At 39.3% G+C, this 16900-nt stretch overlaps 1 protein-coding gene across 4 annotated transcripts in view; it reads right to left on the reverse strand.

Moving 5' to 3' along the window:
- Nucleotides 1-2812: 2812 nt before the first annotated feature.
- st3gal4 (ST3 beta-galactoside alpha-2,3-sialyltransferase 4) overlaps nt 2813-16900 on the reverse strand; it is a 50508-nt gene continuing 36420 nt past the window's right edge. For 3 of the 4 annotated variants that reach the window (XM_036004370.1, XM_036004373.1, XM_036004371.1), the window contains exons 11-13: nt 8697-8846; nt 8303-8607; nt 6298-7116 (exon numbers count right to left, since the gene is read on the reverse strand). In XM_036004370.1, coding sequence (XP_035860263.1) covers nt 8521-8607; nt 8697-8846 — 237 coding nt within the window. In that variant the 3' untranslated portion in view covers nt 6298-7116; nt 8303-8520. Of the gene's footprint in view, nt 2825-6297; nt 7117-8302; nt 8608-8696; nt 8847-16900 lie in introns of those variants that run through there. The other variant, XM_036004372.1, reaches the window with a different exon arrangement.

The raw sequence follows: 16900 nt of genomic DNA on the forward strand, positions 1-16900 counted from the left end.
AAAGAAACAAGACAAATAAGGGACTGTCTCTGTTCTACCCTGCTGGTGTCACCACGTCAGTCCCATATAAATGTCTACTATGCACTTACAGTATAATACGAAACAATTCAGTAGTAAAAGAAAACATTAAGGAATAAGGGTAAATAAGGTACAATTTCTTTGAAAATGTGCTAAATGAAAATGAAATCCTTTATGATAGCTACTCTGCAATCTGTAATGAGCAGTGGTATTATATAAAACTAGATATGATATATTGATTAATAATGAGTGCAAATTGAAACATTATATCCACCTCTCTTTCTCAGAGTGAGGAGGAGGCAGCGTCTGTCCTCCAAAAAGCCAAACTCATAATGCGCTCCAATAGCTCTGATGTTAATATGTATCAACTACTGCGGAGGTGTAAAGTTTGAATATTAGATGCCTGTGGACTGGGAGCTCACATTGTTCACATCTCCCAGTTTCTTACTACAACACAAACATTTTCTGATGAAGTTTGAACAGTTTGGTTATTAAAAGGTTTCTGTATTTCTTTGTTCTCTTCTCACTGGTTAGAAGTGGGCAGGGCTGAGTTGAAATTTGTGATGTCACCTATTTGTATGCAGCAATCTGGATCTGAATCAAAATCTGATGAATCCAATAGTTATGAGACAAGAGTCCATGACAGGAGTCCATGGTATAAATATGTATTTTGAATGAACTTTTTGAATTTATTCTCCTCACAGCGTTGAGTTAAAGGAACCCGCCGACTTATTGGGACTTTAGCTTATTCACCGTATCCCCCAGAGTTAGATAAGTCTATACATACCCTCCTTATCTCCGTGTGTGTCGTAACTCTGTCTGACACACCCACCGCTAGCCTCGCTTAGCACAGATCCTGGAGGTAACCAGCTCCATCTAGCCTACTTCTCCCAATAAGTGACAAAATAACGCCAACATTTTCCTATTTACATGTTGTGATTTGTATAGTCACAGTGTGTACAAATAACAACATCACATGAGACATAGCCATATTCTAACCGTATACATACTGGGAACTATATTCTCAGAAGGCAAAGCTACTTCTGCTACTTGGGCGGAGTGATATTACTCCAACTCTGAGCGAACTCTCTGCTCCTCACCACATGGGCTTCTCAGGTGCTACGAGCAAATCACTCCACCCAAGTAGCAGAAGTAGCAGTGCTTCACCTTCTGAGAATATAGTTCCCAGTTTGTATACGGTTAGAAGATGGCTGTCTCATGTGACCTTGTTATTTGTACACGCTGTGACTATACAAATCACAACATGTAAATAGGAAAATGCTGGCGTTCCAGCATCTGTGCTAAGCGAGGCTAGCGGTGGGTGCGTCAGAGTTACGACACGCACAGAGATGAGAAGGGTATGTATGGACTTATCTAACTCAGGGGGATACAGTGAATAAGCTAAAGTCCCAATAAGTCGGCGTGTTCCTTTAAACTAACGAGCTAGCTGACCATTAGCAAGCTTCTTAGCTTGTGTTATCTCATTTTCCCTTTTTAATAATTTTGTATTGAACAAAAAGGTGTACAATGGGGAAGTAAACAGAACAGTAGAAAATAGAAAGAATCTCCAGGAACTACTTTTTAAAATTGTATTTACTGTCTTAAAACACTGTAATGGTTTTAGTCAGCTCCAAAGAATTGTTACTCATTAATGTATTACAGACCATGAATGCTTTTAACTTTAAACAGGCAATGAGTATTTTATATTTAAACTTGTCACAAATCTAATCAAAGCACCCACACCGATTATCTAAGTTTTTAAGTATCAAACTCATTAAAAATATTGAATGTGAATTGTTAATTATTTTGTCATGAATATTTACAGTTATAGAGATATACCCGAGATTAGAAACAAGGTTTTTACGGGTTTTATAGATATGGGCCTTATTCTGCTTTGGAGTCTGTTCATGCCATATATTAGATTTTTGTTTCTTTGTCTGTAGGCCTGTTCAGCATTGGAGGGGACATGAACCCTATTCCCCCACCCCACACAGACAGACACACACACTGCCTGTACAGTCTGCCACACCACTCTGTGTGAAGTTGCCTGATTCAGCATTCAAGTCATGCAGCATGTGTGAGATCCTTTGCCATCTCCGGTGACACAAAATAAAATAAAATACTGGGTCGTGTGTTATAGAGGTACAGTACACACTGCTGCCTCCAGACATCCAGCCCTCGAGGACAAGCAGACAGATGTACCAACAGACTGACAGAAAGAGCAGTGCCAAGATAAAAACTCCACCCTGTTTGGCACAACAGAAGGAGGACGGGATTGTCACACTCTACAGTATGTGTGTAGCAGGATAACAGTCTTATGTGGCTTAGCGGTACAAACAACCTGGAGATCTGCACATGGAGCCAGAACAAATCAGTACATCCAAACACACACAAAACATTTACAGTGTATATGTATCTGGAGGTCATTCAGAGATTAGGACATCTATTCTCTTCTCTGACCTCAGACCTCTATTCTGCCATGGCTGGTGTTCAGAATATGCCAACTGTCTGTGTCACAGCCTCATCAGAAAGAAAGGGTGGGGAAAAAAATTTAAACCGTATGTATCATGAAATCGATTATTTTCCTAGAATCAATATTTTCTTTCTTTTTTACCAACAATTCACCTAAATATTTTCTGTTTATACGGTACAGCTAATATATTGTCTCCAGAAGCGTATTATTCAATTTTTGTTTTTGTTAAAGAAGGAAAAGAAAATTGCAATACTGAATACTATCGAATCACAATACTTCTAGAATCGCAATGAATGAAAATAGCAATACAAATCGAATCGGCACCCATGTATCCTGAAAGAATCGAAACAGGACAAAAGCATATCGTTACATATTTATTTGTTTCTTGAATCATTGTTTTTTTTTGGAAGATTATAAACGTGACTTACTCTAACTCTGACTTGTGGCTTAACTTGCGCTCAAAACAGGTCCTGTTTCCTCCAGCATTTACTCCACAGTGACTTTATGTCTTTGTAATAGCATTTATTAAAATACATACAAACATAACCTTCATAAAACCTGATAATAAAACCGTCATACAAACCTAAATTTACATCTAAGCAGCCCATTCACTGAATGTGAATGAATGTTGTGTCATTTTTAATGAGTGAACAAATACTGAGCTAACAGAAAATACTCCTTTGGCTGCCTGTGAGAAAACAATGATGGCGTGTTAGCCTTTAAATCAGCTGAGTTGGCTGACCTTTTGGGCTGAGCAACAGATACATGGAACTACTTAGCATAAAGTGTTGCGAATTAGTCTGTTTCTTTTTTTTTTTGGTAATGTTTTTTTCAGTTTGTTGCTATTTTTGACAGTTGTCCTTTTCAGTTACCGAATAAAACTGTGCATTACACACTGCTTTTTTTCCAGCCCAAAGCCTCTCTGCAAGGAGGAATGGATGGAAATTATACTGAACATCACATGGACGCAGTGCCCACATGAGAGTCGGGAAAAGGGGCTTTATGAAGGAAAAAGCAGAACTAGCAAAACTCACACTGGAGAAAAGCGGCTTATCTTTTTTTTTTACCTCACTCTTCTTCTTTTCTACTCATTCTCCTGGTTCCCATGGTAGTGTTGTTGTCATGAGCACCTGACTCACAGCAGCTCTCTGGGCTGTGGGGGAGTTATCAGTGAGCCAGGCAAGATGCCCTCTCTCTAGGTAGCTGGCTACATACAGTACTGTACCTCTTCTGTCTCTTCCCACACAAACTGTCCGCTGGGCTCCATACACAGACACATCATAGAGCCACATTGTGTGTCTTCATTCTTTTTCAACAAGGATGAAAACAAGACGCCCTCGGGTGTCGTCACTACATCACTGTGTAGGCTACCTGATATCATCAATTCAATGATTAAAGGTAGAAAACCGACACCTTGCAGCACCTAAAAAAAAAGTCTTCCCGCTTCTGATCCCATTTGTCGACACCAAACTGCATACGAGAGCTTTCTTTTTCACTTTTATTCACAGAAAACAACTGATTTAAAGTATGGTGTGGCATTATCAGGCTGAGAGCATAGAGCAGATGGTGTAATGAGATATACTGTAATAACAATCACACTGTCAGAGCTTCGGCCTGCATGTGACTGCACTTACACAGTGTCACAGCAATCATCATGGGCCACGTATTTTTCTATGAAATTGCTGCTTTGGAAAATTACAACCAATGCATTTAGGGTCATAGTGTATTGTGGGTCTACCTGAAAGGTCAAAGCTTTGCATTTCAAACGAATCCTATTGTTTAGTGCAGCCACAGTCTCATTCTGTCACCGTAACATGCATAAATGGGCTTAGTTAGTACACCACAGCGTGATCGGTGCAAGGGTTAAGAGTTAATTCACAGAGGAGCTTCCCAGGCTAAAAATATGTAGTCACTGTACCGTAAGATGCTTTGGTTAACAGCGCTGTACATAACATGTTCCTTCTGTGGCATACTAAAGCCCAATGTGGACCTTGGGGTTCAAAGGTGTGCTTACAGTACAATAGATTCTCCTGAAAAGTCTGACCTGATTTTCAGTTGTCATATAAACAGCCCCTAGATTCACACATATCCTAAACAATTATGTAACTTCCTGTTGTGTAAGAGCAGTGAACAAAGCCCATTAAGCGTTACGTGACTGGGTTCTTCCTTCAACACTTCCTGTGTTGTACGGAAAACAAATGCTTATCAGAAGTACAGCTAATTTACATAATGTCTAGTTACATATTTTAAAGAATCAATATAGGTGAGGTGTTTTCAGTCTTTGTACATCTGAGTAGGAACATGTGGAGCTTGTGCGTGTGTGCTATGCCTGAATGCTTGAGGAGGGGATGAAAAAGGAGGGTTTTCATTGGTGATTTTAGACCCCTTTTAGGGGGGCTTAAGCGTGTCAATAGTGTTAATAGTGTCAAAAAACGTTAGCTGACGTTGTTGTTCAGTAGCTAGTTCAGAAATTATCGGCTAATGAAATTACTGATTTAGCAGGGGGGGGTTAACACTTTTGCAAGGCACTGTATCCATGTCACATTCTCATTAGGGGCTGAGCCCCCCTAAAGGTCTGATCCTAGAATCGCCCCTGATGGTTTTACAGTATGAGACAATACCCCTCCACACATATAGATAGCTCTCAGAACTGAAATGATGTGCTTTAAATGGACTAAAAAAGGACATTTTGTTTGTCACATTGGCTTTCAGTGGTAAGAAAATCAGTGAGTACCAACAATTGACCATTCTAGTAAACTGAATACGAAGGTAGGCGTATGATTGTGGTCTTTGCCCTGCTGCAAACAGGATTGCCCTCCATATCAGCAGCATGCAGGCAAAACACAGATTTAGACAGAACAGAACACACCGCTGAGCTAACATGCAATAGCAGAATTAGTAACCGGTAGTAAAAACACCCCTTCATGTCAATTGAGTTCTGCTAGTAGCAGACAATGGCACAGTTCATCTTTCTTTCATCGTTCTTACAGTCTGATCTTGAGGAGAAAGTCTACATCACTATTCAAAAGATACAACACTGCACTCAGGTGTGCATCACTTGAGATTTTACCTTCATAAAAGAACACATTCACACCAGAATATGGAATGAGAATAGGAATGTGTCACAATAACTAAGATGTTACTATTGTTATTATTATTATTATTATTATTATAAGTGGTAGTAGTAGTAGTTATAGTAGCAGTAGTGTTCCAGCATTGTCTGTACATTCCTATGATTGAAAGCACAACAAATGTCTACTGTCGTTCTGATCTCAGCTGATAAACTGGACCCTGTCACAGCTGATATTGTACCACCATACGAGTGAGCCTAGTTTATAAATGCCAAGGGCACAACTCCATTCAGGCCGTGCTTACAGAGAGTAGAAACCATCGTTAACATCTGTCGCTACTGGCATATGCGTGTTCGTCATTCTCAATTATAATGTGAAATTTCCCAGTCTTCCAGATGTCCATACTGTACATGTACATGTGTTCCCTAACTAACACATGTGCTAGTGCTAGTTTTGCTGTTACCATTACCCCAGGCACCTTGAGATGGCCTGCTGCATGACTGCACCATGTGCAGTGCAGTAGATTACCTACTGTAATATGCACGCAATAGAGGCTGTCTGCCATCTAGTGGTGTACAATGATATCAATGTTAATGGCAAGCAGCAGCTCAATGCGGGTTCACTCTAGTCAATGAATGTGAATGAAAGTGTTGGGATTTCCATACAGTGGATATATGAGCATGTTCAATAATCCATGTGAAGTTGACAAAAAATATGTTCAATAAGAATCAAATGAGATTCATTTTGATTTACTTTTAATTAAAAATGATTTCATTTTCTGTACAATAAAAAATATCCAGTGGCACCATTTACTGGTATTGTTTCTAAAAAAAAAAAAATAGCCCCCCACCTCAAACAAAAAGGATTGAATAAATAAAAATAAAAAACAGACAACTGTAATCAAACACTCTAAGAAATTGGCAAAATACAAGTTGTATTTCCAGTCCAAGAGATCTAAAGGTAAAGTGAATCTAAAATTGTGTAAATCAGGATTGTGATCAATTCATTTTCCTTTCATTCAAACTAAAATGTACATTGAAAGTTAAATTCACAAAACATCTCAATAGATTCGTACACACATCTTTACTGTAAAATAGATTCTGACTTGAAAATAGTGAAAATGAAACTCAAACCGTGGCAAGTGTATACGGTGAATAATAATCTGGTCTGCTTAGTTTTGCAGCTCAATTATATGCATGAAATATCTGCAAACAAAAAAAAAACATTTGAGCTGTAGATCTGAAATGCTTGATTCCTATGATATAGCAGTTATGAACCCACACAAATGACCAATAAAACAACATCAAAGCATTGGAATTATCAAAAGTCCAGATATAATGTGATGTAACTTTGCTTATCACAAACTGACAACTGGGTAGCCACATGAATAGTTAATGTCCTGCAAACTAACTATGAAAGTTGTGATTTAAAACCTTTAAAGTTACAAAACTTTAAAAACTGCTATGTTACCAACGTTTATTCTACTGGACAAATTGAAGGAAAGTTGTTTAAAAAGCAGGTAAATCACGTTTAATGTCTTGGAGTTTGACAGAACATTAGGCGCTAGGGGTGTGCAAAAAAATCGATTCACATTCGTATCGCGATTCAAGCTCTACCGATTCAAAATCGATTCATAGAATTCCAAAAATTGATTTTTTTTTTTTTTTCGTTTTGTAATGGCGTGTATACTATTGTCCTGAAATGAGTTTAGCTTGCCATACCCATAGATGGCGCTGTGTCGAATTCACACTGACACCTGTCATAATCAAAAGAAGTGGGTGGGGGTAGCAGTAGCTCAGTCCGTAGGGAGTTGGGTTGGGAACGGACCAAAGTACAGAGAGTGGATTGGTAGCTGGAGAGATGCCAGTTCACCTCCTGGGCACTGCCAGGTGCTCTTGAGCAAGGCACCGTACCCCCCCAACTGCTCAGGGCGCTGGTCCAGCACTGGCAGCCCACTCACTCTGACATCTCTCCATTTGTGCATGAATAGGTCCTGAGCATGTGTGTGTCTTTCAGGCCTGTGTGTAGTGATTTCTAACAAACAGAGTGTAAATTGTAATTTCCCCACTGGGGATCAATAAACATTTAAAAAAAAAAAAAAAGGACGAGTGCAGCGGAAGTAGTTTAGTCGGCGCAAACAATGGCAAACCATCCTCATTGAAGGTGAGAGTTTGGGCACATTTTGGCTTTTATAACCTCGAGGGGAAGACGAAACTTGATAGGAATCATGCTATATGCAGGCTTTGCAAAGCGAAAGTTAAGTATTTTGGAAACACCACAAACTTGAGAACTCACATGGTACGGCATCACCCAGAGATTAACATTAAAGACGTGGACGGACAACAACCTAAAGTACCTAACATGCCAGTCAACCAACGCACTCTTTCAATGCTCTAAACTCCCACCGAACTCTGAACGAAAAGCTCTTTTTATTTAACAGTTTTATTTTATACTTGAATTAAATGTATTTGAAAGCTGGCCAAAGCTTGGCACTTTTGCAGTTTTTAGTTGCAAAAGTTTTTTGGTTTTTTTGTATGAAGACATATAAAGTAATATCAAACTACATTTAATTTGTTGTTTCTTTTCTTTTAAATTGTATGTCTACTGCAATCACATGGGAAAAGTAACTACATTTACATACTGTGAATCGTTTTTGAATCGAAAATCGATTTTGAATCGAATCTTGAGCCTAAAAATCAATATTGAATCGAATCTTGACATTTTCTGAATCGTGCACCTCTATTAGGCGCCAGGAAGATAAACATTCTTCAGAGCTAGATCTGTGACACTCGTGTCACCAAATTATGCCTTAATGCACCAGCATAATGTCTTGCATTCCACTGCAGAAGGCACATTAAGATTTCATTTGGATGGGATGACCTAAACCACATTCAAATGTGATTTGGTGTGCAATCATTTATTTTTGGATTAAATCAAACTGGAAAAGTGGGTGTATCATCAATGTGGGTGCAGGTACAAAATGGCTCCCGAATCCTCCAGTCTTTTTAAGGCTTCAGCTTCATGATTGAGGTCATGGTAAGAATTCTGCACCAAATAGAAAAAAGAGCATTTGTATGTTATAACACAGCATGTTAAAACAGAGACTACATTTGAAGTAGATGACTGGAACCCACCTTCATAGACTTCATAGTGTCATATCCGTAGTAATGGATAGGGTGCTTTTGGCTCTTTGTGTTGGGGTATCCAAAACCAGCAATGTGGACCACATCACAGTAGTTGAGAGCAACAAACACAGCGAGGATACCCGTGGTAGGATGCACTGGCTGCTGAAACAAACAAAACTTAATGAAAGCACACTGCCATAATTCTGTGTCTCCTGACAAACTTTTTAAAGCCCATCTGTGTAGGATTTGAACATTTCTGAAATTGGTGACTCCCTGGCAGACAGCCGATAACACACAACTGCACCAAATTTCACTCGGATTATGGCAATTCCTACAAATAAAATCAGAAGCACTTAAAAATGATCATCATACACATAACAGCCTGACAGATTAAGCAGCTCTTGCAATACAATGTTTGTCTGTATGGTATGTGATGTTAACTAAAAATCTACATGCACTCAACATAACATTTGCTTGACACATAAAAGAGGTTATGAAATAAGAATGTATGTAAAAAGTAAAATGCTAATTGTGCATCTGTTTTGTAGTAAAAGCTAGTGTTGAGAGTTTTACACAGCCAGGAATAATAGACTGAAGTGCAGCCACTCATTCCACCACTAGATGGAAATAGAGGGCAACAGAAACAGCTGCTCCTGACCTTCACTTGCAGTTCATTAACACAAGCCTTCCACATGTACATAATACTGTCCAATCACCTCAGCATTAATCTTTGTGAACCTCGTGCAAAACTTACAGCACAAATTTTATGACATCTTGCTCTTGTTCCTACAAAGATTGGATGTGCTTACTGTAAGTTGCTTTGAAATAAAGTATCTGCCAAATGACTGTTATGTAACGTGAAACATCATGTGAGCTTCTTGCAAAACAAAACAACCCAAACACTTTAAAGGAACATTATGAAATGTGCAAAAGCGGGATCAAACTTTCCAGGTTATTTAAAACAAAGATAACCCTCATTTTGTCTTGCAGCTTTTCTCAGAGAAGAGGTAATTAACATTAGGTAAAATATACAGTTAAAGCACACTTGTGTGCGCTTTACAGTTGTAATTCAGTCACTGCATATTTGTTCAACAATGTGGTGTCTTCTTTTACTCAACACTACCTGTACCCTTGACCCCTCCTCCCTCGCAGCTTCCTAAAGGTCTTGGTTGTGTGACAGAAGAGTTACTGCACGTTCCCCTGCAAACTGGGTCTTTTCCAGCAGCTTGTTCACTACCTTAGTATGGCCTCTTCTGAAGAAAAGCATTCTTGAGACCAGTACCAGAACAAGTAACAACTTCCCCTTGATGTATTTGAAGCAAAATACTTGAGAAATGTATTAACCTTCAGCTAAGAAAATAATGTATTAAAAGAAAAAAAACATTATAGTGTATGCTGGTGCTTTTTTTAGTCGATTACCCTGTCCTTATTGCAAGGTTAAAAACATGTAGACTATTTTATTGCTGGAGTGTTATGTTCATCATAGTAATTTCTTTCTATGTATAGCTGCTATTTGGCTGCTTTTAGGCTTTATGCATAGCAAATAAAGAACAGTAGGCTATGTGTCCACTGTAATGTATACAGTTTTCTGCTTCATCTAGAAAATTTGAGACCTGTTGACAACCTTGTTATTTGCCTTAAAGAAATCAATGCTAGGATCAATGCATATGGTTCATGACGTAACAGCCTGCCTGGATGGCACACAACTGAGATTCTGTTAATGGTAAAATTTTGATTGCAATTTGAATGGTCCAAAACAATGGCCTTCAACCATAATGGGAACATTGTGGTCAATTCCTATTGTAAGGCACCACAGTGAAAAATAACGAGGAGCTCCTTGAGACATGCCATCAAATTTTTGAGTCCTCAGACACAAAAGCATGGATATTAACAGACAATATAGAAAAAATATATTAATACATAAATTTAAATTATAAACAACAAAATAATTAATATAATAACTAGGGCTGTCAGCATTAATGCGTTAATCGTGATGCGGTTAACAGGCTACTATTTTGACCCGTTGCTGCACTCTGCTGCTGCAGGCTGCAGGCGTGATAGAGAAAGACAGTAGCAACACAATTCTGAATGGTGCTTTTTATTTTCCAAAACTCCCAGACGGGCTGAAAGCCATATGCACATTGTCAGTATTGGGGAGTAACGGAATACATGTACCGACGTTTACGTATTCAGAATACAAATTATGAGTAACTGTATTCCGTTACAGTTACAATTTAAATAGTTGGTATTTAGAATACAGTTACATTGTTGAAATCAATGGATTACATGACGATACTTCTCTGTTTCACGAGTTTATTCACTCTCTGAATAAATTAAGCCAACTCCATGCATTTTCCAGAAGCCCCAATATGAAAACGAAAAAATTAGACAACTTTCAGACAGGTTGCTCATGTCACATTTACATCGTCTCTCTCAGTTGGAGGCTGCGCAGTAACGCTCAGCCATCACCAGAAAAGTGCTTCTAATATCCTTCACTGGTCTTCGTCCAGAGCAACGGGATCTGTTGGTCCATTTTATATATATCAATGGTGATCACTGATAGAGGTAGAGATGGAGCCAGAACCAGCACAACAGAGCCAGGGCAGGAATGCGTTTCTATCTTGGAAATTCAAACAGCATTTCACATTAAAGAAAGAACAGGGAGAACGAAATATAACTGTGCAGTGCAACCTCTGCTTGCCAAGCGTCCAAATTACTCCACCTCCAACCTGAAGAAGCATCTTAAGTTTTTTTTTGTATTAGCCAAGGGTAGTCGTCTATGCTGTAGTTTTACTGGTCACCTTGCTATTTTATAGTTGACGTGCGACTTTACATTCTCCTACGTGCTGATTTACTAGCCCCAGAGTCGTTGAAAGACTGATATAGCCCTGTTTGACATGCTAGCTAACCATGGATGTATTAAGAGAACTGGATACAGTGTTCGGCGGGAAGCCCCGTACGTTCCAATGAGAGTGCTCAAAAGCGCATAAAGCAAACATGGAGCTCGGCTCTTCCGCATTGTTGGCCCATAACGCTGGTTGGCTCACGATGGGCATGCGCACTAGCAACAATTTGTTTGTGTTGTCGTAGCAACTGGTAGCAACTGGTAGCAACATGCGCGTTCATGAGCTTCTCTCTCGTGTCTCTTACAAGTGGCGAACTCATGAACTCGCCATTTTCATTGTCTAAAATATTCACTAACGTTAAACATTGTGTTTTTGTTGTTCTCTATCGTTTACATGCTTAGCTAAATAAACGATAGATGTCTTTAGCTAGACAACCAAGGAGATTGAATAATTATGTTGTGCTACTAGCTAGCTACTAACTAGCGCTAGCTAGCTGTTAGCCTGCAGTTTCGTGAACAGAGTTCATTCACGGCTTCATCCTTCATCCATGTTACAAGCTTTACAGCATACAGCCCTCGGATGTATCATAAGACAGAACCAAGGCGATGTAATCACTATGTCTGTAGTAACGTTATGTAGGCATATAACTAGCTATGTATAGATCTTAATACAGCCATGCTAGCTACCCCTGATGTTAGCAACTAGCTAGCTAGCCGATAGCCCGCCAGTTTGGGAAACACTAATGACGTTACATCCACGTAGCTAACAGGCTTTACAGCATAGCTACATACATCCCTCGGATGTATCATAACTTCATAAGATAATACCATGGACGTATTAATAGAACACATGGTGAATTACAACCATTAGCTAGCTATATCCATTATTACAGCTAGCTACATGAGCTCGGGAGAACAGTCATGTGAGCGGGCGCAGTCCCGCGGCTCTGCTCGCGTCCACTATGCGCGTTCATCATGCCAAATTTAATAATTCTGGATTCGCTTCTAGTGAATGTTAAAAATGTTAAAAACGTGATGTTTTAAACATGGACCCTTTCAGTGTTCGGGCAAATTATCGTTTCGTTTCTTTCGCCATAACAAAGTCTATGTGAAAAGTCTTTCTGGGCCATGGGGTGCAGTACCACTGTTATCCGCTAAGCCCATGGTGGCTTTTAGACTCGGCGCTCTTCCTGGGGGCTTGTAGCTAACGTTAGCTAAAATTTGCTTGTGGTAGCTTAGACTGCGGTTAGATTTTTGTAGTATGCAGTTCAGAACTACAAATACTACTAGGGCTGTCAGCGTTAACGCGTTAATCGCGATGCGATTAAGGGCCGTCGTGATGCGATTAATTTTTTTTAATCGCATTAATCGCATGCCGGCATTTATTAATTTATTTTACGCATTAATCGCATGCCGGCATTTATTAATTTATTTTACACTTCACTCGGCTTTGCGTCGTGCCTAACAGACTACTATTTTGACCCTTTGGAGCACCGTTACTTATCATCAAGCTGCCACTTCCTCGTAACACATGATCCTGCTGCAGGCTGCAGCCATGATGGAGAAAGACAGCAGCAATGAAATCCTGAATGGCGCTTTTTATTTTCCAAAATTCCCGGACGGCTCGTAGACAAGTCGAAAGCCATATGCACATTGTGTAAAGCCGAATTAAAATATCACCGAAGCACGTCAAACTTGAGCTACCACCTACGGAGCTAAGCATAGTAGTACAGTTAACGTGATGCTACCCGCTAGCATAGCATGCTACTTGCCGACCTGTGGATGAAACCAAATCCCCAAAAATTACTACAGCTCTTGCGAAACGGGTGGCAACTAACTGCAGACCTGTCAGCATCGTAGAGGACTCGGGTCTTAAAGACGTACTATGGTTGGCATGTTCTGACGTGTCTCGTTGCCGTCGAGGTGGACAGTAGTTTTCACAGCCTGTATGACACGGAGAAAGCAGCCCAACTGGAACTGCTGCAAGATGCTGCAAACGCTGTCTCATTAACCGGTGATCACTGGACATCAGTGAGTAATCAACATTATTTAGGAGTTACTAAACACTATATTGACTCTAGTAAGGATAGGGATTTTTAGTTTTTTAGTTAGGTACTTGGAGGAATTGTGCAATAATGACAGATTCACACATTTTTCTTTTGTTTACAGTAAATAAATAATTACAAATCTTAAAATCATTCATAAAGTAACTTTCTTTGCATTCATTTGATTCCCAATCAAGATACACTGGTAAAAATTGCTTTTGATTGTTAATATGTACTTAAAAACAGTTCTGAAATGCAAAATAATAGAATTTTAATCATGTGATAAAATATGCGATTAATCGCGATTAACTATCGAAATTCAGAGATTAATCGCGATTTAAAAAAATGTATCGTTTGACAGCCCTAAATACTACATATACTACAAATCTATCTGCTTGTTCAGGTACACATTCAGCCAGTTGGAACAGAAGAACACACCAGAATAGGCCTGTTTAGTAAGCTGTATGTGATGGCTGCATTCCTACACTTATAAAATGCAATTCAATGTGGAAGTAATCCAAGTATTCAGAATACGTTACTCAGATTGAGACAACTGATTTTAATACTGTACTGTATGGATGGTAGCTACAGGACATGCTTTGAATTCATAAGATTTAACAATACAGTGTTAGAGACAGATCAGATGGCCAGAGACTTGAGACTTGACTTGGACTCGAGCTCAAAGACTTGAGACTCGACTTGGACTTCCAAAAAATGACTTGTGAACATCTCTGATGTATGCTTGCGTGTATACATGTATATACAGTATGTATGTGTATGTATATATATTTATATATGTTAATACATCTCCACCCCAAGCACAAAACAGTCTGCTAAATTCCACAGATTTTCATTATGTATCACCGCTGAAAACTGTAAAAAGGATTCCGTTTTGGTCTGCTGATGAGTGTGTCATGGTGAAGGGTTGAATTTAGTGTTGTTAAAACATTAAACAAGCCAATACAATATGTATTATTGGTACTGTGTACACATAAGCTGGTATCACTAAAACTTAAACACTAAAACTGTTGCATGCTATTTCCCAAAGGGATTAGTAAGAATGAGAGATACAAGGAGATAAAAGAAAGGCCAATAAACTCCAGCCGTGATGACAATTACACCCTCTGGCTAACTCAAAGTCGAAAAGAGATTGTATACAAATAACAGGGCATCTATGGAAACTTTGTTGAATGTCTTCCCCCTCTGTCTCTCTTCTATTTTTTCAAATCTATTTTCAATTGAAAAGAAAATGGCAATATCCCATGTAATGCTACACAAAATAAAACTTTGTCCTAAAAATAGCGCTAAAATACATAAGTTTCTTTGCCTGGCACTTGTGATATGCCTTTGCGGAAAACATAAAAAAATAAAGGGACATTATCTGACCCACTGACATCTTTTTAGAAATAAAAACTAATGTGAGATGTAATGATTTGAGCCATGCACACTCTTACTAAGATTTCCCTGTGTTGTTTGCCATTTCCCATATTACTGTCAATGATTATCCATGTTCACAAAGGAAAGAAGGAGAATCACTTCCACATGACTGGGATATAGAAGAAACGTTCTCTTTTCATCCCTCTCAATGTGCACACTTTCCCCAACTGCCTTTTCATAGCTCTCTCCTCTACAGCTTTCTGTGTTATCATCAAGTTTTCTCTGCAAGACTCCTGTGTGCAAGGACACTTATATTGCATAATACAATACCAGTATTTACGATGGCCTGTTTCCCAAATTTTCACTATCCACAGTTTAATGATTGTCGAAACCATTGATTTTTACCAAAACTAAAGGTCCTCTGTATACTGACTATTCATTCAGATAAGATAATGTAAATAAACTATTACAATTTCAATATCATCTTATTGATTTTTTAGACTTTACCTATGGTACTCAGCTGCTAGTTGTCGAGTGTTGGATCTATGCAAATTCAGCTCATATGCAAAAAGGAGTTTTTATCAAGCATCCAACTCTTTAGCCACAACACGTTAGATGGCAAAGAGACTCTCTACTTCTGGTTTCCCTAATAAAAAGAAAGAAAAAAGAGCACATGTGTATGGCAGTGTGTGTTTAGTATCTGTGTGTGCGTGTTGCTATGCTTAAGTACACTCATGTTGAAATTTTGCCATATCTAGGCAGTCTAACCACGGCAGCCTTTACAAGCAATTGAAACACAGTCTCTTTACTGTACTCTTCATTCCTCTCTAAAACATTACACCAGATCAATTTGCTTTTGCACTGAGCCCGTCTTTTTTTCTTTAATTCAGAAACTGAGGACCCCACAATGGGACACAGCTGACATTCTGTGTGTATTAGCCTCATGTGGTCGCCAGCACACGATCGAACACCACAGGTCTGCAGTAGGCCGGCGCATAGTTTGGATGTAGGCCCACGGAGCATGGGGTGGGCGGGGGGGGGGGGGGTTGGGGCAGAGGCTTGGGTTTGGGGAAAGGGGTGTGAACATAAGAGTTATGTGTGTGTGCATTGTGTGCTTGCAATGCAAAGGAATGAAAAGGTGGGGAGAAGTGGCTGCGTGTGTGTGTGTGTGTGTGTGTGTGTGTGTGTGTGTGTGTGTGTGTGTGTGTGTGTGTGTGTGTGTGTGTGTGTGTGTGTGTGTGTGTGTGTGAGTGTGTTGAGGTGGTCCTTGTCTATCTGGCAAGTTCATTAGCTGAAGGTGGTATCTGCAAAGAAGAGGTCTGCTACAGTAAGGACTCCTGCTGGTATTTTGAGGATGAGGAATAACAATAGACTGTGACTCCACTGGTTGCAAAAAGTAGTCGGCTTACATAGAAGTCTATGAGAATGACCCTACTTCTCACTTGATTTATTACCTCAGCAAACATTTTCAGATAATGGTCTCAATCTCTAGTTTTAAGTCTTCTTCAATACAACATGATGTTCATTTTGTAAATTATGGTCCCATTTATTTTAAAATTGATAATTTAGCAGGGCATGCTTTAGGGCGGTTCTACCCGCCGAGCTGTCAATAATGGTAGAGGCTAAGCAATGCATATTGATGGCACTGTGTACATTAAAATAACTTGTTTTTGGTTTTGGGGTGATTCATCCTCCCCAGCTCTGCCCTCTTGTCCAAATATGGTCACTTCCGGGTTCAAGAAACCCAGATGGCAATGGCCAAATTGCCAATGTCAAGACTTCAAAATGGTAGTCCACAAACCAATGGGTGACATCACTGCTGCTATGTTAATTATTTTTACAGTCTATGTGAATAACCGAGGACAGATATAAGGAAAGAGACAGAAGAAGACAAGATATAGAATGAAGATAGTGAGAGAAAAAGGACTGTGTTAAGCTTGTTCATA

This window comes from Sander lucioperca, chromosome 8 (assembly GCF_008315115.2).
Source record: "Sander lucioperca isolate FBNREF2018 chromosome 8, SLUC_FBN_1.2, whole genome shotgun sequence".
Classification (NCBI taxonomy): domain Eukaryota; kingdom Metazoa; phylum Chordata; class Actinopteri; order Perciformes; family Percidae; genus Sander; species Sander lucioperca.